This window comes from Rattus norvegicus, chromosome 3 (genome assembly GCF_021556685.1).
Source record: "Rattus norvegicus strain SHRSP/BbbUtx chromosome 3, alternate assembly SHRSP_T2T, whole genome shotgun sequence".
In the NCBI taxonomy this organism is placed as follows: Eukaryota; Metazoa; Chordata; class Mammalia; order Rodentia; family Muridae; genus Rattus; species Rattus norvegicus.
The window spans coordinates 46,677,232-46,700,045 of NC_141536.1; the positions used below are offsets into that span (position 1 = coordinate 46,677,232).

A 22,814-nucleotide genomic window follows, 5' to 3' on the forward strand; every position below is an offset into this window, starting at 1 on the left:
CTACACACAACCATCAATTTGCACATAAACACGCATGAATTACCACACCACCCACACACAAATAATAGAACATAAATAAATGCAAAGCTAGCTGCACCAGTGGAGACCTCCAATCTTGCTGATAGCCAGTAAGGCCCATGTCCAGGGGGAGATTTAATCTCAAAATAAGGTAGTCACAGAAAAAAGTTAATAATGTCAACTTCTGGCCTTTATGCTTACACACACACACACACACACACACACACACACACACACACACACACATACACACACGCACACACACATACACACACACACACACACACACACACACACACACCCTTCTAGGTTTGGGCATGACTGCCAGCTGAGGCTTTTGGGAGCATGCTTTTATTTTATGCATGTTTTTATTTACTGTACATAAAAGTATAGGGTTTTTAAATCTCTATTACTAACATTTTGTGATGTTTCCCAACATCCCTTAGACAATATAAGATATAAGTCCAATTTTCATATTAATCCTCTCTAACCCATAGAAATCAATAAGGGAGAGGTCAAATCAATGTACCCATAAAGGACAGGTACAACATTTTTTAGTGGGATCTCTTCAGACTTTAATGGTCATGTAAACCTAGAAATGATCACTTATGACGAGAGCAAAGAATTTGCCAAGCAGAACACAGGGTAATACTGAGAATAGAACCACACAGAGTCTATGTGGAAAAAGTGGAGGCACACATCTTGGAATGGTTAACTGCACTCAGAAGAGGTCCCTTGCAGAGGAGTGTCCACACAGGAGAAGAAATAGGAAGTGCATGATGAAAACGGCCAGATGGCTAGTTATATAAGACCATGGATCCCAAAACACTATTGTAGTCAAGGAGGTTGGCATTGGCTCCTTGTCAGCAACACTTAAAGGAAGAAAAGAATGAATAGATAACTGGGGGGCATAGGACAACACAAATGCAAGGCAATGCCCAAATTGGTACCATCTACCAATGCTGTTATTCAAGCATTATGGCTACAGAAGAATAGTGTCTTTATTTGCGACTCTTCTTGTTATGAGAAAATATCAAGACCAAGGCAACTTATCAGAGAAAAGGATTATCTAAGCTTGTGGTACTAGAGGGAAATCAGTTCATCATTGAGGGGAAGAAACAGGCATGGTAGCTCGAGCAACAAGTTCAAATATTGAACCACAAGCACAAAGTAGAGAATGTAAACTAGAAATGACCTGAGTCTTTAGACTCTCAACGTTTATTCCCCAAGACATAATTACTACAGTATGACCATACCCTGAAACTTATCCAAATAGCACCACCAACTGGTGAGTTAATATTTAAATGTGCTAGGCTTTGGAGGACAGTTATCATTCAAACTACTACCATGTTAAATAAGAAGGGGTTCTGAAAACACTTTGCAAGAATTGAGGAGAGTAAGTTCTGAGGATACTGAGGAAGATTGTGTGAATACTGATTATATTTAATTAGAAATTTAAGATGGAAACAAAAATGAGAAATTTAAAAGTGTCCCATAACTGACACTAACACCAAAAAAGAAAGAGCATTGGGCAGGGAGAAAAAAAGATAGTGAGACAGATTAAGTTTGAGTGACTTGTCAAACTCTAGGAGTCTAATGATATAATCCAAACTAATAAACCAAATAGTAGACTATTAAAGATATTTAGGAACACAATGACAAGCTCAAAATAATATATTATTAATAAAATTGTATGGTGGGAAGGGTAGCAAAAGATCTTTGAGATAATTGTCTTCTTGTTCAAAGAAAGAAATCCATGATTAGAAAAAATTAAGGATCAGGACCAAAACTATAAATTCATCAAACTATATAATTGCAGAGATGTGTCATCTAATAAACTATTTTATAAAAACAACTATTAGAATCGTAAAAATGTTACCAAATATAAAAAGAGCTGTAGGTAGACAGAGACAACCAAACATTAATACAATAACAAGGAATAGTCAACCCAGAATTTGTCGGCACAATAGAAAACAGTCAATTATATCAATAACCATGCATTCCCAGTAGAGATGTATCCAAATAAAAAGAATGTATAATTTCCTCACGAGTCTCAAAATGCCAATATCAAATCGTATCAGGTGATACAACTGAGACAAATCTTAAAATTTATTTTAAAATGCAACAGTCAAAGAGAAAAAGGTTCATTATGTCATGAATTAAAGTATATGAGATGAAGTTGGAAAAGTATTAAACAGAACAAACAAAATATCCTCTAACTGTATGAACTACCTTGCTTTATCGATATAAAGTTGTTTTTTTAAAGCGTTTCTATAAGTTTATTGGTCCATAATTTTAAGCTGAGATAAATTTTTAAATGTATAAGCCAAGAGTTTATCAAGCAATACAAGTTCTTTGTGTACCTCATATGAAGTATTATTTTGAATATCTAATACTTCAAAACAACCTAAGTGTTTTCAGTATCAGCATGGTGGGGCACACCTTTAAGTTCAGTACTGTGGAAGAAGGTGCAGTGAGTTCAAGGCCAACCTGGTCTACATACTGAGTTCAGGGACCATCCAGAGCTATACAGTATGACCCTGTCCTTAAAAAAAGGCATTGGTAAAGTATATCATGCTATACCCAAGTCATATGGCTTTCAAAGAGGATGAAAAAATTTGTAAAGTGTCAAAGAATAATAACAACAGCTATGTCTTTCTAGTATAAAATGTTTATATTTCCCCTGTGAATACATTTTAAGAATTGACATGCAGATAACTACAGAAGCCATGGAATGCCATGACTTTATAGACGTGTATCCTTTTACTTACGATTTACAGATTTGACTGGCAATATTGGGTTGACTCTCTCTGGGGAGGCAGCATTGTCTTCATCTGTCACGTACTCAAAGTTAATGATGAACATCATAGCCACACCCTCTTGGTTCTTTACTGGGATTATGTGAGTGTTACAAATAAAAGTGGAACCTAAGGAGAGGAAAAATGAGATCAAAAACATACCTCCTGTGTGAACTACCAGTAAAAATAAAATTAAAATACATTACTATAAAAATTTGGCTGAAATAACCCCTGATATTTAATATAATAATTTACTTTTTCCTATATATACATATATACATATACATACACACACACACATATATATATATGTACATTATATTTATGCATAAAGAGTATCCAATGTAATCCAGTTACTACTACATTGTGGAAATAGAAAATATCAAACCTCATTAACTTTTGCCAATAACTTTAATAGCTAATGAATAAAAATATCTTTATGATTTTATAAAACACTACCAGTCATGTCCTACATATTTGCATTAAATCAGTATTTATATGAAACAGACTTGCATAAACAGTGAAGAAATGCTCATTTTATAGTATCAATGATTTTTTAATTCAAAAGTTTCTTCCCCTTTTTTCTCTTAATTTCTTGGACACAGTAAACTACTTGCTGGCTTCCAAATGTGTTGCAGTAAATGAGAAATATATGCAGCATCTAAAGATAATGGTTTTATTTGGTTATAATTTTCTAGGGAAAGGGAAATTATATATATTATCGTATTAATTTTTCCTGTGTTGCTGTTAGCTACCAATGTTGTTTCCCCTATACAATCTTTGCCATTCACGATGTATGGAGTAGATCAGTTTTAAGAAGTTTAATTTCCTTAAACCTCTTTCTTCTGTTTTATTTCTTGGAGTTGACTCCTAGCAATTCCTCAAACAGCCCCCTTTCATCCTTACTGTCTGAATATTTGCTCTATTTAGTCAAAGTGAAAGAAGTCTCACCAGCTATGGGTTTATTTCAGTCAGTTGAAAATGAAAACACTTCAGAATAGGATCTTGATCTCCTGTATCGTGATTATTCTCATTTCATAGAGATTAATTGAGATCATTCCGAGGAGAATTATGTAGCAATGTCAAATAAAAAGAAGTGTATGGAGATTAGGTTGACCAGAGATTTTAGGTGAATCATGAGAAAATTCTGGACAACGGGAAACTAGGAACAAAAGGATGGGTAGATAGCACAAAGTTCGAAGCAAGAGCATCAGCTTTGGTGAGAACCACAAGGTGCTGACATCCAAAAGTGGCACCATACATACATTCTGTTGCATGCAAAAGGAGCAGTGAATTAAGCCCTTTTCTTCCTCAGAGTTCTCCATCATTGCTCCCGCTACCAGAGCTGAGAAAAGAAACTGTTGCTAATGCTGCTATAGATGGAGGATGAAGGGGTTTGGGCACATGAACAACTACTTACTATGTGTTATGTTGTTCCAATGACTTCTAATTTCTATAGAACGGAGTAACTTTAGAACAATACTCCTTGTACTTTAGACATACCAATGTGTTAATTATGATTTAGATTTCCAGATAGCCTCCGAAATTTGAAATAGAATAGACCTTAATATAATGTCAAATTTTATATAATGGTAGTCCACAGTTACAGATGCTTTAAAAAACCATGCTTCAAGAATGATTTGCTGCACTTCGAGTCTTCAGCTGTATCTTCAATTCATCTAATAAAACAGTTAGCTGGAGCACTTGTCGAAGTTTCCATGGTAACAAACAGGCCGACTTTAGTAAACACAAAATAAGCAATTTAAGAGTGCTCCATTAGAACTAAATATAGAAGTGCTTCGGGCCAGGCATCACAATGCATACTGGTAAAATAGAGTTTGAAGAGATGTGAGAAATAGCCGTTATGTCTTTCCCTAATGAATCAGAATACATATTGATTTTGCCACTTAAAATGACATTTCCTGAATCATTTAGAATATAATTGTGAATTTACAGATTGGTTATTCAGCGGTTTCAAATATTTCAACATTTGAGGTATATTTCTGATTGTGAAACAAAATATAAGACAGAACATTGAGAAATCAATAAATAAAAGATGCAAGGATAGAGAGGCCTGCAATAGAACAGAGCCATTTCGCATTGCCTAATAGAAGGAAAATCATGTCCTTCCATACAAATGCTTGAAATTTACAGTCGAGAACTGAAAAGCATATAATTACATGCTTCAGGAAAACAGTTCGATGCATGTACATGAGCTCCACACCTCATTGCATATGTATAATTAATCTGAGATTTATTGCTTACTACTACTGCTTCCTACATGCTTCCATTAAATAATATATCCTTTTTATAGTCAACTGAAGACTCACATTTACACACTTTACAGTTTTACTTTGGGGGTGGGGAATGGATGGATATATCCTTCAGTCTTTTGTAGCCCCCAGAAGCCACACAGTGAACGGAAAGACACAAGATATTAGAAGAAACACATATATGGAATGCACTTTAGCTTGCATAATTTTACCACTTTCAAGGATTGTTGAGTGACTGCTCCTGCTTAATTTTTTTAATATTAAATTAATAATAAATAAAATGATAGGAGACAAAGGAACAGAAACACGATTCATGAAATGCTATTTTTAAATTGAAGAAGAATAATCGCTTGCTCAATGATGTTTAAATAGCATTAAATCAAGGAAATATTTAAACCCTGTTAAAATGCATCATGTATTCAAATAAAATTAATAGTGTTTGTTAAGTAGCAGAATATTTACAATAACATTATCCATTATTTATACAGCCATGCACGCGATTATGTTGCACTAATATTAATTAGACTTGGGTTCATTTCCATATTTTGTTTCCTGAGTGAAAAAACCTTTTCAAAGTGAAAAGGCCATTTAGGAAGAACAGTGCTCATTTTGATAAATTTTTCAGAAATTAATAGAATTTAAACTCTCTTGTTATTAGTCAAGAAAAGCACAGCAATTTGAAAAGCATAACAATTGCCTCTTTATTCATAAATCGGCAGCTTACACTCAGCTGTATTATAAAATGAAAGGCCATGATTTAACTTTTTTAGTGCATTTTATGTTTGTGATGTGTACTTACAGGGCATTCTGTGTACATGAGGCATGATACAGTGGTCTGAGTGAGTATGGTGGCTACAGATTGTGGAGGGAAGGTGGAGGGAAATGAAAAACCGCTAACCATGTGTGACTTGGAACTTCCCTGTTAGAAAGTGTGGGAACGCCATGCTAAGATGACTGTCATCTGGTTTAAAACCATCCCTCTCACGTAGATGCAAACAATAGCTTGTTGAGAACACCAGGACAGAAGTAAAGGAGGCACTTTAGGAAAATAAAGTAATTGACTGCAAGTGAGTCTAATACACTAGGCTGATGCGGGTGGAAAGTGCTGAGGTGAAGCCTGAAGTTGGTTCAACCAGAAGAATGCCATACTACTTCTTAAACTGGGACAGAGAAAGCAAGGAGCTGCATATAGTTGAAGACTGCATATATTCATGGGGCTTTGAATAAAGTCACTATAAAGTAGCCTCCTGGATATCTAAATGGAGGGGTTGATACTGTGAACACCAGGGATTGCAGTTCAGTTCAGGCAGGCATTGGTCCAAGTGAGAGTTATGAATCTGGAAGTCATTGGGGAAAACATTACATTTCAAGGATGGATGATGGTAGTTAGGATCGAAGATAGTTTGTAGCTTATCTCAGAGGCACGTCATAGTTGAAGGAAAGACAAGCAAGACCCTGTAAAATTCGTGGAGGCACACCAAGCGGAGTGGGAGGAAAACCAGCATTGTGGGGCACCAGGATTGTAAAACCAGCAGCGTTCCTAAAGGAGGGCTCCGTAATCTTTTGCTGATAGGGATCATGAGACCCTAGAAAACACACACCCCTTTAGAAATATTTCCATAGAATTGTGGCCAGGTAACTTACTTCTTGGATGCATTCAAGAGAGGATGGGGAGGGGAACACCCAGAGAGAAGGGGAGGGGGAGGGCTTAGGGGGATGTTGGCCCGGAAACTGGGAAAGGGAATAACAATCGAAATGTAAATAAGAAATAACCAGTTTAATAAAGATGGAAAAAAGTATTTAATTAACAATGTCAAAAAAAAAAGAAAAAGAAAAAAAGAGTGAATGGCCTTAAGTACAGGAAATTAAAAGTTTTTTTTAAACAGTTTTACTAAATTGTTAAAGTGGTCACAATTCTAGCACATGTCAGTAGCTAGAGAAGAATTTAAGGTATAATCCTTGTTAGAAACATTATGGTATGTTTCTATACTTCTATAAGGTACATTGAACTGTTTTCAAGTAACTCTATCCAAATTTTGTTTATATTAAGTCATCTTATTACCTGGGTTCTGGAAAGGTCTAGTTCTATCTCAAGACATGTTCTTAGCTTTGCTTTGTCCCATGTTGAGTTCCTCTGCACATAGCACCTGTGCAAGACACGGCCACCCCTGTTGTTGAGGAGCACAAGCTATGCAATTAGAATGTCCTCAGATCCTTCTTTCGCTATTTACAGAGTAGCCCTTTCATTAAACCTAACGGTGCAGCCCAGCTCACACTTTATGTATCCATACCCTGTAAATAATTTTTATCGTAGAAACTTGCTCTTGGAATCAAATGAGTTAATACACACACACACACACACACACACACACACACACACACACACACACACACAGAGCAAGGTATAGAATAGAATTATTTATACTATGTTAGTATGATGATAGAGTAGACCAAGTCATTCTCATTAGATTTCTATCCTGGGTCCAAAAGCAACTTGGGAAGGAAGGATTTCATTTAGCTTACACTTGCAGATCACAGTCCTTCACTGAGGGAAGGAATAATTCAAGAACAAGAAGCAGGGACTGAATATAGCAGAGACTCTAGAGGAATGCTGTTTACTGGCTTGCTTCCAGACTCATTTTCAGCTACCTCCTTATGCAATACAGGGCATCCTGTCTTGTGATCACACCCTGCCTAGAGGCCTGTGCCCTTTCCATCAATTGGCAGTGAAGAAAATGTCCCATAATCATACCCATAGGACACAGCAGAGGAGGCATTTCTTTCCTTCTCCGCGGTTTGCTAGTTTCTATTTGTGATAATCTAACCAGTACATCAAGAACTTTGATGAGACCAGTTTACCCCTAACCCTGAAGATATACAAAGCCATCAAACATGTTCCACAGACAGAAAGCAACCTGGGAATGGGAAGGAGAGTAGTAGAAAGGGAATGAGAGAGTTCTTTGAGGAAAGCTGGCTTGGAGTTTCCCTTCATCCCACATCAAGAGCTTGCACGTAAGGTCCTGTATAAAACGAAAACATTTAATAGTCCAAGAAACTTGAAAGGAACTCACTAATGAAATGTACTTCTCGAAATTTAGATAGAGGATTTGTTTTTGAAAGCTACTGCAATGCACGGTAGGTAGGTTGTGAGCTTGGAGCCCCAATTCTGCAGTGATGGTGTTACATCTTCTTCTACAGAACCATGCATGCCGTGGGCGAGTAACTGGAACTGGACAGTGGTCCAGGCAGTGGCCATTCTCCTGTACCCATGCATTGGAATAAGACCTTCCCAGAATTAGGAATGAAAGGACGTCAGAGTAAAGGGCAGGAGGGAAATCCTAGGATGATTAATACCATCTGAATCACTATTCAGAGGAGAACATGAAGAAAAAGGCAGATGAATGGAGGTATTCGTCTGTCATGGAGAGGCAGTGCCAATGTTGAACATCTGCTAATTCTACAGAAAGCCAACAAACCACCAAGTATACACGGTTCTGTCCCCAAACTTTATACCCTCAGAGGAGCAAATAGGAATGAGCATATTGGGAGGCAGGTAGATAGTCAAGGCACACTGATGATTGTTTAATGCAGGTCAGAAGTTGTATCTTTAGTTCTGTTTCTACAACAGAAAGTCAACAGAAGTCCAATGGCTACAAATGATTCATCAAGGGATGAACCTGCTAAATTATCATCCAACTAACAGTTAGTTATCTCCAGTGAGTAAAGTCCATAGGATGGTAACAAACAAAATAAGCAGCATTGGCGTGACAGCATAAGCTTCGTAGTATGCTACAGCTCCTGTGCACACAAAGAGCATTTAGAAAAAAATGCTTGACACAAAGTAAAATTCAATAACATGAGCTATTACATTTGCACATTGGTTCACTGTCTTCAGAGAGCATGTGTGATGGCTAGTGTTAGTTTTCAACTTTACTACAGCTAACTAAAACGCAAGTGTCTGATATATCTATGAGATTCTTCTTAAGTGACTTGAAGTGGGAAGATCTACCATTATAATCTGGATGTTTTGAAGTGGGAAATCCATCTTCAATCTAGGCTACCCCTCCTGGTGGTAGCCTGTATAAAGAACATGGAAGAAGGAAACTCTTGCTCTTTGTCTGCTGGCCCTTGCAAATCCATCCCTTTGTTGGCATTACAACCTCCTTCTTTGAGATTATAAAGACCAGCTGAGACATCCAGGCTCATGGATGGAAGAACTACTGGATTTTTGCACTTTTATTTTTTTTAAAATTGGATTATTTATTTACATTTCAAATGTTATCCCCTTTCCTGGTTTCCCTTCTGGAAGTCCCCTTCCCATTCCCCCTACTCCTGCTTCTATGAGAGCACTCCCCCAGACACCCACCCACTCCTACCTCCCTGTCCTGGCATTCCCCTACACTGTGGCATTGAGACTCCACAGGACCAAAGGCTTCTCCTCCCATTAATGCCCAACAAGGCCATCCTCTGCTACATATGTGGTTCCATGTAGCCATGGTTCACTCCATGTGTATTCTTTGGTTGGTGGTTTAGTCCTTGGGAGCTCTGGGGTGTCTGGTTGGTTGATATTATTACTTTCTTTTTTTAAAACTTTTAATTTATTTTATTTATGTGAGTACACTGTAGCTATTTTCAGACGCACCAGAAGAGGGCATCAGATCCTATTACAGATGATTGTAGGTCACCATGGATTTGAACTCAGGACCTCTGGAAGAGCAGTCAGCACTCTTAACCACTGAGCCATCTGTCTAGCCCTGATATTACTGTTCTTTCTATGGGGTTACAAACCCCTTCAGCTCCTTTAGTCCTTTCTCTAACTCCTCCATTGGGGTCACTGTGCTCAGTCAAATGGTTGGCTGTGAGCATCTGCATCTATATTTGTCAGGCTCTGGAAGTGTCTCTCAAGAGACAGCTATATCAGGCTCCTGTCAGCAAGCACTTCTTGGCATCTGCCTGGCATCTGAGACTTGCTGGTGGCTACCCCCACTTCCCTATCCCCCATTGTTACATACTTCTGTTCAAATCCCTGACCCTTGATTCTTGCACTTAAATTGATAGAAAGTCATTGGTGAACTAGCTGGCCACAGCCTATAAACTACCCTAATAAATTAATTGTGTGTGTGTGTGTGTGTGTGTGTGTGTGTGTGTGTGTGTGTGATCATTCTATTAGTTTTGTTCCTCTAGAGAACTCTGACAAATGCACAAAGGTAAGCCCTCAGCCTCTATAAGCCTTTTTTTCTTACCTTCTACCATTCTTAAAGATAGAACCACAGTGTTTAATTTATCTTTGGGGCATCAAATAGAGATTATTTTTTTCTGAACTGATCAATTTAGCAAATACTTGAGAGCTTTCATTCCATTCTCTCTAGTAGACTGGATGGCCTTTGAAGATTAAAAATATGTATCATTAAAGGATGACCTCAGAATAAAAATAAAACATAGCAATCTCTAGGGAGGAAAAGCCTCATCTGAGAGGCAGTGCTCTTCCTTTTGAATAGAAAGATGTGTTACAAAATCAAAGAGAATGTTGGACCCATACAAGAAGACAATTCCTGGTCACTAATGACTGACAGTAGACCTATGCAGAAGAAATGTGAAAACCAAATCAAATTTGTACTTGGCTTCCTATATATAACCCCTTCCCTTCCTTTCTTCCTTTCTTCCTTTCTTCCTTCCTTCCTTCCTTCTTTCATTCCTTTCTTTCTTCTTTCTTCTTCCATTGCTCTCTCCTAGCTTCCAAGGTGAAAGAATGTATGCTTTTATGTATCAATAAATAGACTTGTGAAAATCACCATTTTTTAAAAATTGAACTGAGAATGACATAGTGGATTACCACTTCCAGAGGAATTTTAAAAGAGCAGAATAGAGATGAACAAAAACCTAATAGACAGCCCTCATGTAACTCCATTAGAAGAACTGGCATCATTGGGAGGAGTGGCCCTTGGTGCTGTGAAGGCTCGATGCCCCAGGGTAGGGTAATGCCAGGGTGGAGAGGAGGGAGTGTGTAGGTAGAGGAGCAGACTCATAGAAGCATGGGGAGGGGGGATTGGATAGGGGGTTTGTGGAGGGGAACCAAAAAAGGGGATAACATTTGAAATGTAAATAAATAAAATATCCAATAAAAACATGTATAATATACAAATTCATAGGATCAAAATATAGGTTTTAAGATAGCACTGGCAGTAAGAAGATACACTGATAGGGTGATGCTTAATGAATACAGGTGTTCAAAGACTATACATGGACTGACCCTGAGCTCCAACCTCATAGGTAGCAATGAATAGCCTAGTAAGAGCACCAGTGGAGGGGGAAGCTCTTTGTCCTGCCAAGACTGAACCCCCAGTGAACGTGATTGTTGGGGGGAGGGCGGTAATCAGGGGAGGATGAGGAGGGGAACACACATAGAGAAGGGGAGGTGGAGGGGTTAGGGGGATGTTGGCCCAGAAACTGGGAAAGGGAATAGCAATCAAAATGTAAATAAGAAATACCCAAGTTAATAAAGATGAAAAAAATGAATACAGGTGTTTTAATGTGATTAAGAAATATAGGCATGCAGATTACTGATGGCTACACTGAACTGTGAATGTATTTAGTACTACATAGCTGGATAAAGTGGAAGTTTTTATGATGTGTATATTTTGCCAAATAAACTGTTGAATTAAACAAAACAAAAACAGACATTTTAGACATCCCCAAATCTATTTGGCCTGTCTTCTAATATTAATGTCACCATTGGATCTTTGGCACTCAAAGAAAGAGTCATGTGATGAAGTATTAGAGCAGAACTAGAAGAAATAATTGATTGGAGAGTTTATGTGACTTAATTTGGCCATGCACATATTAATATACTGTTCATTCCTACTTATTATGATCCATTCCAGAATTCACCGCAGCATCTGCAGAATAATGGAGCAGTACAGTGTCCCAACTTATGGGCTAACACTCTCTAACATGACATGTTAATAACCCATACCTGTAGGTCTCAACATATTATGGGACTGCCAATTACAGTTTGAGTTGATAACTGATTCTTTTTCTTCTTCCCAATGGTGAGATAATTCATATGAAGCTGTCCACAGGAAGGTAATTGTGAGCAGGATAGAGGGGCATTTGTGACCGCACTGGACAGTAGCTTGTAGCTTTAAGAAGTTAGAATTTGATGTCCAAGAAAACGAGATATCTGGGTTCTGGACCTGCCTCATTATTGAGCTTTTCTGTATTCTGGCTTCTGTGTCTGTGGAGTGAGAAGGATGACATATCAACACAAAGCCAATGAACAATGACGACCATGGGTAGAGGAAAGTTACTGCTTTTAACTTACTGTGAAAAGCCTTGCTGAAGAAAACACAACTCAGTAAAGAAGTAAGGATATCTGTGAACTCTAAGAAGTCTTAAGAATATTCAGGAAAAGGTCAGCAATAAATTCAGAGACTCTCCTGTGGACTGGACTGTGGCTCTGCAGTCTACACTCTGAAACCATCATGTGACTCTACTTGGAGATAGTTATTTCAAGGAATAAAATAAGATTATAGGTGGGATTTTAATTCAGTGGCCTTTTCTCTTACAAGGAAGGAGAGAGCAAAGGGGTGCCCCTGGAACAGGAGAATATCAGGGTATATAGTAAAGGATAATTATTTGCAACCCCAAATTGCCACCTCTAGCAGTGAGGGAGAAGATTCTGTTATATCAGTATATGTCTGTGTGATTTTGTTTCAGCAGAATGCATGGAATGGTATAGTCTCAACCTGGAGAAGGCAGAAAAGCAGCCAGTGTGGCTGAAGCAGATTAAGCTGGGATGCTTTGAAATGACTTAGGCTGATACTGTGAACCCACAGTGTGAGCTAAGCAGGAAAGCGATGTCTTTGGAATACTAGTGCAATAAAGGACATGTGACATCTTTGACATTTTACTACAAGTACTTAAGTCTTTTGGTCTTTCTACTGTCATATCTTTATTTACTTTTGGTGACCATGTGAGTTTAATTACAGTTGCTTGTAGAAGCACAAGTAAGAGGTTATTGTGTTTATTAACTCTACACTGTCTAACAGCTCACTAGAATACACTCTATGAAGTGGAAGAGATGGATGGGTGCAGTGGGAGACCCTTTCCTTGATGTTGTTGGAATTTAGTCTATGGGTGTTAAGAACATGACAAGCTGTCCTGAGGATGACAGCATCTTATGAAGAAGTACGTCATTGTACAGAGAGCTTAGGCATGGACCGCGGTAGCTATTAGTGACGCCACAGGAAAATATAAGTTCAAAGATGTAGGAGCTATATATTTGATTGAAGAGACAGAGGTACGCTTAGAAAGACTATTAAATAACTCTTACCCAACATCGTATCAACAAAAATAAATGAAGCAGCCGGTTCAAGTGAGCATATACAGTCTGCTTGGTCTGATGGATTGGCTCTAACTTGACTGGTGTGGGAGGTATGGAGCTGTGAGTAGAGAAGTGACCATTTTTCTTATTTCCCAGCCACTTTGCCAACTCTAAAGTACCATGCAGAAAACAAATAGGAGGAACCTATGCGAGTTTGATAAAAGTGCTTTATCCAGATACATTATAAGTAAAAACACACTTAAAAAGTCAGTGTATCTAATGATACCTTATATTTAAGAAAAAATCCTTAACGTGATAAATGTATTCATTCCCCATCATTATGAAGTGGTTATAATAAAAAATAAATGATTTATAAGTTTGTGCCCTTAATGGAGCGACAAGGAACTGCAGTTGTCCTTTCAGACTTTTCAGATTAAATATTATACATCCATTGCCTATCAGATTTTTTTGAAAAAACAGAAAATTAGTCTAATTTGTATCAATTTGAGTAGGGCATTGATGTTCTGCTATGTGATAATAGTAAATGTCTCATGTACCAGCACAAACAATTTGTACATAATTATGCCTCATTCAAATAATTTATATACACAAAATAACAAGGTTGTACTACTCTTGACATTGTATTTCTGTGTACAAGTAGGACTACCACTTATCCGACTCTTGTGGTTTTTTTTATTTTTACAATTTTTATCTTTCAGTTTGTTTATATAGAAGATTATGTTGATGGTTTTCCATATATTGAACCATCCCTGCATATCTTGGATGAAGCCTACTTGATCATGATGGATGATTGTTTTGATGTGTTCTTGGATTCAGTTTGCAAGAATTTCATTGAGTATTTTTCTGTTATATTCATAAGGGAAATTGGTCTGAAGTTCTCTTTCTTTGTTGGGTCTTTGTGTGGTTTAGGTATATGAATTGTGGCTTCATAGAAGGAATTCGGTAGTGATCCATCTGTTTCAATTTTGTGGAATAGTTTGGACAGTGTTGGTATGAGGTCTTCTATGAAGGTCTGATAGAATTCTGCACTGAACCCATCTGGACCTGGACTCTTTTTGGTTTGGAGACTTTTAATGACTGCTTCTATTTCTTTAGGAGTTATGGAGTTGTTTATATGGTTTATCTGTTCCTGACTTAATTTTGGTACCTGGTATCTGTCTAGGAAATGGTCCATTTCCTCCAGATTTTCAAGTTTTGTTGAATATAGGCTTTTGTAGTAGGATCTGATGATTTTTTTAAATTTCCTTTGATTCCGTTGTTATGTCTCCCTTTTCATTTCTGATTTTGTTAATTTGGACACACTCTGTGTCCTCTGGTTAGTCTGGCTAAGGGTTTATCTCTCTTGTTGATTTTCTCAAGAACCAGCTTTTGGCTCTGTTGATTCTTTGTATAGTCCTTTTTGTTTCTACTTGGTTGATTTCAGCTCTGAATTTGATTATTTCCTGCCTTCTACTCCTCCTGGGTGTATTTGCTTTTTTTTTTTTGTTCTAGAGCTTTTAGGTGTGCTGTCAAGCTGCTGACATATGCTCTCTCCTGTTTCTTTCTGCAGGCACTCAGCGCTATGAGTTTTCCTCTTAGCACAGCTTTCATTGTGTCCCATAAGTTTGGGTGTGTTGTACCTTCACATTCATTAAATTCTAAGAAGTCTTTAATTTCTTTCTTTATTTCTTCCTTGACCAGGTCATCATTGAGTTGAGCATTTTCAACTTCCATGTATATGAGGGCATTCTTTCCTTATTGTTATTGAAGACCAGCTTTAACCCCTGGTGGTCTGATAGGACGCATGGGATTATTCCAATCTTTCTGTATCTGTTGAGGCCTGTTTTGTGCCTGATTATATGGTCAATTTTGGAGAAAGTACCATGAGGTGGTGAGAAGGAGGCATATCCTTTTGTTTTAGGATAGAATGTTTATAAATATCTGTTAAGTCCATTTGGTTCATAACTTCTGTTAGTCTGTCTATGTCTCTGTTTAATTTCTGTTTCCATGATCTGTCCATTGATGAGAGTAGGGTGTTGAAATCTTCCACTATTATTGTGTGAGGTGCAATGTGTGTTTTGAGCTTTAGTAAGGTTTCTTTTACGTATGTAGGTGCCCTTGTATTTGGAGCATAAATATTTAGGATTGAGAGTTCATCTTGGTGGAATTTTCCTTTGATGAATATGAAATATCCTTCCTTATCTTTTTTGATGACTTTTGGCTGAAAATCGATTTTATTCAATATTAGAATGGCTACATCAGCTTGCTTTTTCAGACCATTTGCTTGGAAATTTGTTCTCCAGACTTTTACTCTGAGGTAGTTTCTGTCTTTGTCACTGAGGTGTATTTCCTATAGGTAGCAAAATGCTGGGTCGTCATTACATATCCAGTTTGTTAATCTGTGTCTTTTTATTAGGGAGTTGAGTCCATTGATGTTGAGAGATATTAAGGAATGGTGATTGTTCCTTCCTGTTTTCTTTGTATTTGGATGTGAGGTTATGATTGTGTGCTTGTCTTCTCTTTGTTTTGTTGCCAAGACAATTAGTTTCTTGCTTTTTCTAGGGTATAGCTTGCCTCCTTGTTTTGAGCTTTACCATTTATTGTCCTTTGTAGTGCTGGATTTGTGGAAAGATATTGTGTAAATTTGGTTTTGTCATGAAATATCTTGGTTTCTCCATCTATGTTTATTGAGAGTTTTGCTGGATACAGTAACCTGGGCTGGCATTTGTGTTCTCTTAGGGTCTGTATGACATCAGTCCAGGATCTTCTGGCTTTCATAGTCTCTATGAAAAGTCTGGTGTGATTCTGATAGGTCTGCCTTTATATGTTACTTTTTCCCTTACTGCTTTTAATATTCTTTCTTTCTTTTGTGCATTTGGTGTTTTGACTATTATGTGATGGGAGGAGTTTCTTTTCTGGTCCAATCTATTTGGAGTTCTGTAGCCTTCTTCTATGTATATGGGTATCTCTTTTTTTTAGGTTAGGGAAGCTTTCTTCTATGATTTTGTTGAAGATATTTACTGGTTCTTTGAGTTGGGAGTCTTCACTCTCTTCTATACCTACAATCCTTAGGTTTGATCTTCTCATTGAGTCCTGGATTTCCTGTATGTTTTGGACCAGTAGCTTTTTCCGTTTTACATTATCTTTGACAGTTGTGTCAATGATTTCTACAGAATCTTCTGCTCCTGAGGTTCTCTCTTCTATCTCTTGTATTCTGTTAGTGATGCTTGTATCTACGGCTCCTTGTCTCTTCCTTTGGTTTTTTATATCCAGGATTGTCTCCCTTTGTGCTTTCTTTATTGTTTCTATTTCCATTTTCAATTCCTTCACCTGTTTTATTGTGTTTTCTTGTAATTCCTTCAGGGATTTTTTGTTTCCTCTCTAAGGTCTTCTCCTTGTTTACTTGTGTTTTCCTGCATTTCTCTGTGGTGTTCTTTATGTCTTTCTTGAAGTCCTCCATCATCATGATCAAATGGGATTTTAAATCTAGATCTTGCTTTTCCGGAGTGTTTAGATATTCCGGGTTTGCTTTGGTGGGAGAATTGGGCTCTGATGAGGCCATGTAGGCTTGGTTTCTGTTGCTTGGGTTCCTGTGGTTGCCTCTTGTCATCAGGTTGTCTCTGGTGTTACCTTGTTCTACTGTTTCTGACAGTGGTTTGACCATCCTATAGGTCTGTGTGTCAGGAGTGCTGTAGACCTGTTTTCCTGTTTTCTTTCAGCCAGTTATGGGAACTGAGTGTTCTACTTTCAGGCGTGTAGTCTTTCCTGTCCACTGGCTTTCAGCTGTTCTGTGGGCATGTGTCCTGAGTCCACCAGGCAGATCACTTGGAGTAGAAAAGTTGGTATTACCTCTAGTCTTGTGCCTGAAGTTGCTCCTTGGGGCTTGGTTTCAGCTTTCTGTGAGGGCAGCAACCAGAAGGGCCTGTCCCTACTTCTGGGTCCCTGTGTGCAGGGGGCCCTGATGGCACTAGGTGTTTTCCTCTAGAGTCAGATATGTGGACAGAGAGTAGTTTCCTCTTGTTTCACAGGCATATCTACTCCTTTGAAGGTCAAGCTCTCTCTCCCATGGTATTTAGGTGCAGGGAGATGTTTGACCGTGTCCGTTCAGATCTGGGGACAGTGTGGACCGTAGGGCTCCTGAAGCTTGACTGCCCCTATCTTCCTGTGCCCAGAGCCACTATACAGTTTCCTCTTGGGCCAGAGATGTTTGCAATGGTGGGCAGAAGTGGCGGTCTCTCCTGCCCTGCAGTCTCAGGATTGCCCACATGTCTGGACGATGAGCTCTTTCTCCCACAGTGTTTGGGAGTAGGCAGCTGTGGGCAAGGATCATCGAGGTTCGGGATATTTTTACAATTTTTAAATTTCTTTTTATTAAAAGAAAAAAACTTCATGGTGGCATTGCTTAACAAACATTGACAATAACCTGGGTTTTAAGTTTTCTTTGTACTTAGTTTTCATTACATTTAAAAACTGTGTGTACATGTGTGTGTGCACATGTTCCTCAGGGTGTATACTTGCATATATTCAAGTGTGTGTGTACCTACATGTACCTCGAGACCTGAGATCAATGCTAGGAGTTTTTCTCAAATGATCGCTGCTTTGTGTTTTAAGACACAGTTTCTCTTTAAACATGGAAATTCTTGATTAAATGTAGCAATACTAGCTGCCCAGGAAGACTCAAGTGTCTTGTCTCTGCTCCTTTAGTACTAGGATTATAGCTGTGTGCAACCACGCCAGCCTGGGGCAGCAAGTGTGCAGTGGGTGGGATTCTGAATTGAGGTTTTCTTGCTTATACAACTAGCAACTGGCAGACTGAGGCATTTCTCCGAAACTTTGTTACATCTCTAAGTCATTTATGATCTCTACTGGAGCTGCCTGTCCTGTTGCTTACTCGTGAAATGAAGGACTCCTGCATTCTCAGTTCATCCGGCATCACCTGGCAGAAATTGATAGATATACTGCTATGTATGTTTTGAGCACAGCTGGAGGTCCTGAGGCATAAGGGGTGGGAGGGTTGGCAGTACTGTCTATAGTTTCCATGTAGGAAAGTCTGTTTCTATCTCTCTGCCTGTTCTTTTCTTTTATTTTATTTTACTTGTTCAGTTTATATCCTGCTCACTGCCCCCTCCCGGTCATCCCTCCCACATTCTCCCCTATCCCCCTCCCCTTCTTCTCTGAGCAAGTGAGGCCCCATGAACCCCCCCACTCTGGTGTATTAAGTCTCTGCAAGGCTAGCCACACCCTCTCCCACTGAGGCCTGACTTTTGTCTTTTAATCTTACACAGGTTTCTTAATAAGTGTCTCCAAGAATTGCATTCTTCATCTGCAAAGTGAACAAAGAAAGAGACAGTGGGCTATGCCACAGTGCTATTGGCAAGACAAATTGAGATAACATTTAAAACACTTAGCAAGGAGCTTGGCATTTAAGATGTAAGAGATAAGGGGATAGTATTATCATTAATTGTTGGAAAATAGTAGACAAGCATCTTCCAATTGTTCACTGGTGTCTTGGAGACATTTATCTCAAAAAGAATTTTAGATATGAACTTACCAATGTAATCCCCTTAGCTTTGCTTGAGTAGATGGATCAGAGAACTATTAGAATGGGGTGATTTCACTGTAGAGGATGGACCTAACCCTAGTTAATGCCCAATGTAGGTTTCTTTAACCCTGTGGTGATAAGGCCCTAGTTTAATTCTTAAAAATTTCCTGTCTTTGTAAAGTATCCCATAATTCACACAGAATAATTAGCTGACAACTAAAGCATACTTTAAAAATTTTTATATGCAATAGCAATGTGTGAATTATTTTTCATTTTAAGAACATTTTGGTAAACACTTGAAAGTAAATTTTAGGTAGGGGGTTATATTAACCTCTAATATTTATTGTGTACCTGCCACTGTGCTAGTGGATTTACAAGTTTTCATATAATTTACTGGCTTGTGGAAACATAGATATATAATGTCATTACCATCAACCCACATACATCAAGGCAGGTGTGTATGTAGTTTGGTTTCTCTTTTGATCCTGAGACACACTGTTTCTTATGGCAGTTTAGACCAAAAGCATTTCTTCTGAGTTCTTTGCTATATCAAGACTCCAAATTCCATGATTTTCAAATCATGTGTATATAAAAAGATTTTTGCCTTTTATAGCAATTCCCTGAGAATTAAACCCTTTCACTTCTTTTCCAGGCTTGCACATTTTCACAACTTCCTTGCTTAGATAGATTCCCAGCTTTTGTTTCTCAGAAGTCAGAAGATCCTGCCTTGGAGCTCTCAGAGAATAAAGAAGCTGTATTCTGTTGCTAGTATACTTCCATATATCACCACCAAAAGTACGACCATTATTTTCTGAATGCATGCCAAGTGACATTCTTTATTTCATGAAAAAGTTTCCCATAGAGAAGTGTTCAAATAAGTAGCAGAATCTTAAGTTTGAGCTCTATGTGTCTTGTATTGGGTAGTGTTATCTCTTGAAATAGAATGTATGAAATCTGGAAGAATAAGGAAGTCTTATAAAACTCAGGAAATAAAACTCACAGAAGGAAGTTCCTGAAACTTACAATATTCACAAGACTACCATTCTCAAGGATCTGCCAGTAGTAAATACTGGGGAGAATGATTGAGAGTCCTGCTTCTACGGGCACTTAAGCTTTCATGAGTGTCACCCATGGTATAATTCTCTCTTTCGCACATACAGCTCTTGACAGGAAAGGAAACAAATATCATAGCTCACGTAGGTGCTTATGGAAGAGGAACAGTCTATAGAAAACAACACACTGGACCAGAAAAAGATGGAGGATGTTATATGCTATAGTTCTGTTGATATATTGTGCTTGGTAATGATTCTTGTCTAAGATCTCAGAGATACAATTAAATCACACTGTCACATTAGATCATCCATATAACATCCATTAATTTCTTATAATCTTATTTAAAAGTAATTGTTAAGTAAAATATAATATAGTTTTTCACATCCTAGGCTCTATTTGTACCTCATAACAGAGATCAAATTTTATCATATGAATTGAGCTATGTATATGACTCTTTGGTGGGATGAGCCTATTTTAGGTATTTGAGGGATGGCCAGAGGAATCTTCCTTGTGGAAAGCATGTTTGAGTTAAATAACAAAAGTTTACTTCAGTAGAAAAATAAAAAGCATATATTTATCTAAAAAAAGCTATCACAAAGACGTTCCAAATTTTCTAACCATGAGCCATATGTAAAGAAAGATTTTTCATTATGTTTGAGCAGGAGTCATTTTCCCCTCATGTTCGGCATCTAGTGTATGAGAATTTACAATTTTTAAAATTGATTTGTCAAATACCACTCCTAGCTATTGAAGCATTTTCCAGTAAGATTTTTGTTCAGATGTTAAGCTCAGATGTTCTCTTCAATAATCAACTTGCAAATTTGATTATTGGAAAAACTCCGCTTCTACAGTTATCAGTTGCAGATGACTTGATGGTTAAAATTTAAAAAAAAACCATGCATTTTGTTAAGAATATCTTTAAAGATGAACTATTAATATTACCAGCTCTGCCTTTGCTCACTCACAGGGTTCATACACTGAGCCAGTGTAGCAGACAGATGTGAGCACAAACTGGAACGGACGTTCAATGCTATTTTCATTCTTCTGCAAGACCAAGCCTACATTTATGGTTAGAAAATGTGGGGTGTGTTTGTGATGACTTTTAAAAATTGTACACTTTTATTTTCCTACTGAAGTAAATATTTGGTTATTTAGCCAGAAATGTTTTCCACAAAGAACATTCCTCTGACTATCCCTCAGACACCTAAACCTGGCTTATCCCATCAAACTGTCGTGTGTTCAATCAAGCGGCATTAACACTGAACTGACTGAGAATATAAGAAATGTGCACATCATGTTATGTGCACAGGGTATCAAGGTCAGAACACAATGAAGATCCAGGGACAATGTACCCACTGTGTTTATGTGTGTGGCAAATTCTGTCCATTGTGTTTCTGTCCTTATATTGAAAGGAACTATTATTTTTTATTTTGTTTTTCTTTTTTTATCTTAACTTGAGTATTTCTTATTTACATTTCAGTTGTTATTCCCCTTCCCGGTTTCTGGGCCAACATCCCCCTAGCCCCTCCCCCTCCCCTTCTCTATTGGGCTTCCCCTCCCCATCCTTTTGCTTGTTTTTTTCTTTGCATTTGATTTTTTGCTCTTTTGTGCTTGCAAAGGGATCAAAGTTACAAAATAATATTAGCATCTCTTAGAATGAGTATAACTATACATTAAATTTAGCCAGGACTTATGTGCTAGGTACATACAGTGTGGTAACTATTATCTTACAAATTGAAAGTTCTATAAACATGATCAGAAACATGGATTTAGGGCTAGGATAGGATATGTGCTTGCATAAAAACAGGGCACTATCTAAGTCATTCAGAACTCCAATTTTCCCCACATATGTTGAGGGATGGCCAGAGGAATCTTCCTTGTGGAAAGCATGTTTGAGTTAAATAACAAAAGTTTACTTCAGTAGAAAAATAAAAAGCATATATTTATCTAAAAAAAGCTATCACAAAGACGTTCCAAATTTTCTAACCATGAGCCATATGTAAAGAAAGATTTTTCATTGTGTTTGAGCAGGAGTCATTTTCCCCTCATGTTCGGCATCTAGTGTTTCTTACGCCTTACAACAAAATGACAATTTTAAAAATATCAAACCTATTACAAACAAACTTAGGCCTCATCGGTAAATACCAAGCAATGGGTAAAGAGCATCCTTAGATTATCATTAAGCCCCTTAGGCATGGTAGGAACAAATTTTAATAAAATGAAAAAGTAAAATTAAAGTTTTAGTAATTATTTTATTTTGTACCTTGGCCTTCTCATGTTTTCAAATAAACTAATAAAACATTCTATCCTGCTTAAGCACAGTAAGTTAGAATTTAGACTTTCTTTTATTATGCCCACACTGTCTTTACAGAATAGTAGCAGGAACATAAAACACATTTGAGGAAATCAGGATTGCAGAGTCTGTTTCTATTATGGGTGTTCTGCATGACCAACCTTGTTGGGGAGCACCCTAACCCCCTCGGGCTTTGACACCAGGCCTTGGGGCATGTGGCTGCACAGATGTTCTCTGTTCCCTAAGGATGTATGAAGCATGTGCCTGCAGCAGATGACGGATGGCTGGGATTTATTTGCAGTGCTATATCTTGCTTGGGATATGTTTTACAAAGGCAGCCCAAGAAGGGGACCCCACTTAGTGCCGTCTGTGTCTAATGTATTTCTGGGTATATTACACAGCTTGCTATCTTTTTTTAATTGACAGGAGAGTAACTGCGTGGTTCACTTGCTCACAAATTGTGGAAATGGTGTAGGGGTGTAGGCTGAGTATAACGTGGTGTGTTTTTCTGAGT

At 37.9% G+C, this 22,814-nt stretch overlaps 1 protein-coding gene across 1 annotated transcript in view; it reads right to left on the minus strand.

Annotated features, from left to right (window-relative positions):
* Kcnh7 (potassium voltage-gated channel subfamily H member 7) overlaps nt 1-22,814 on the minus strand; it is a 479,251-nt gene that overhangs the window by 157,531 nt on the left and 298,906 nt on the right. The window contains 1 exon segment of the mRNA NM_131912.1: nt 2,790-2,945. Coding sequence (NP_571987.1) covers nt 2,790-2,945 — 156 coding nt within the window.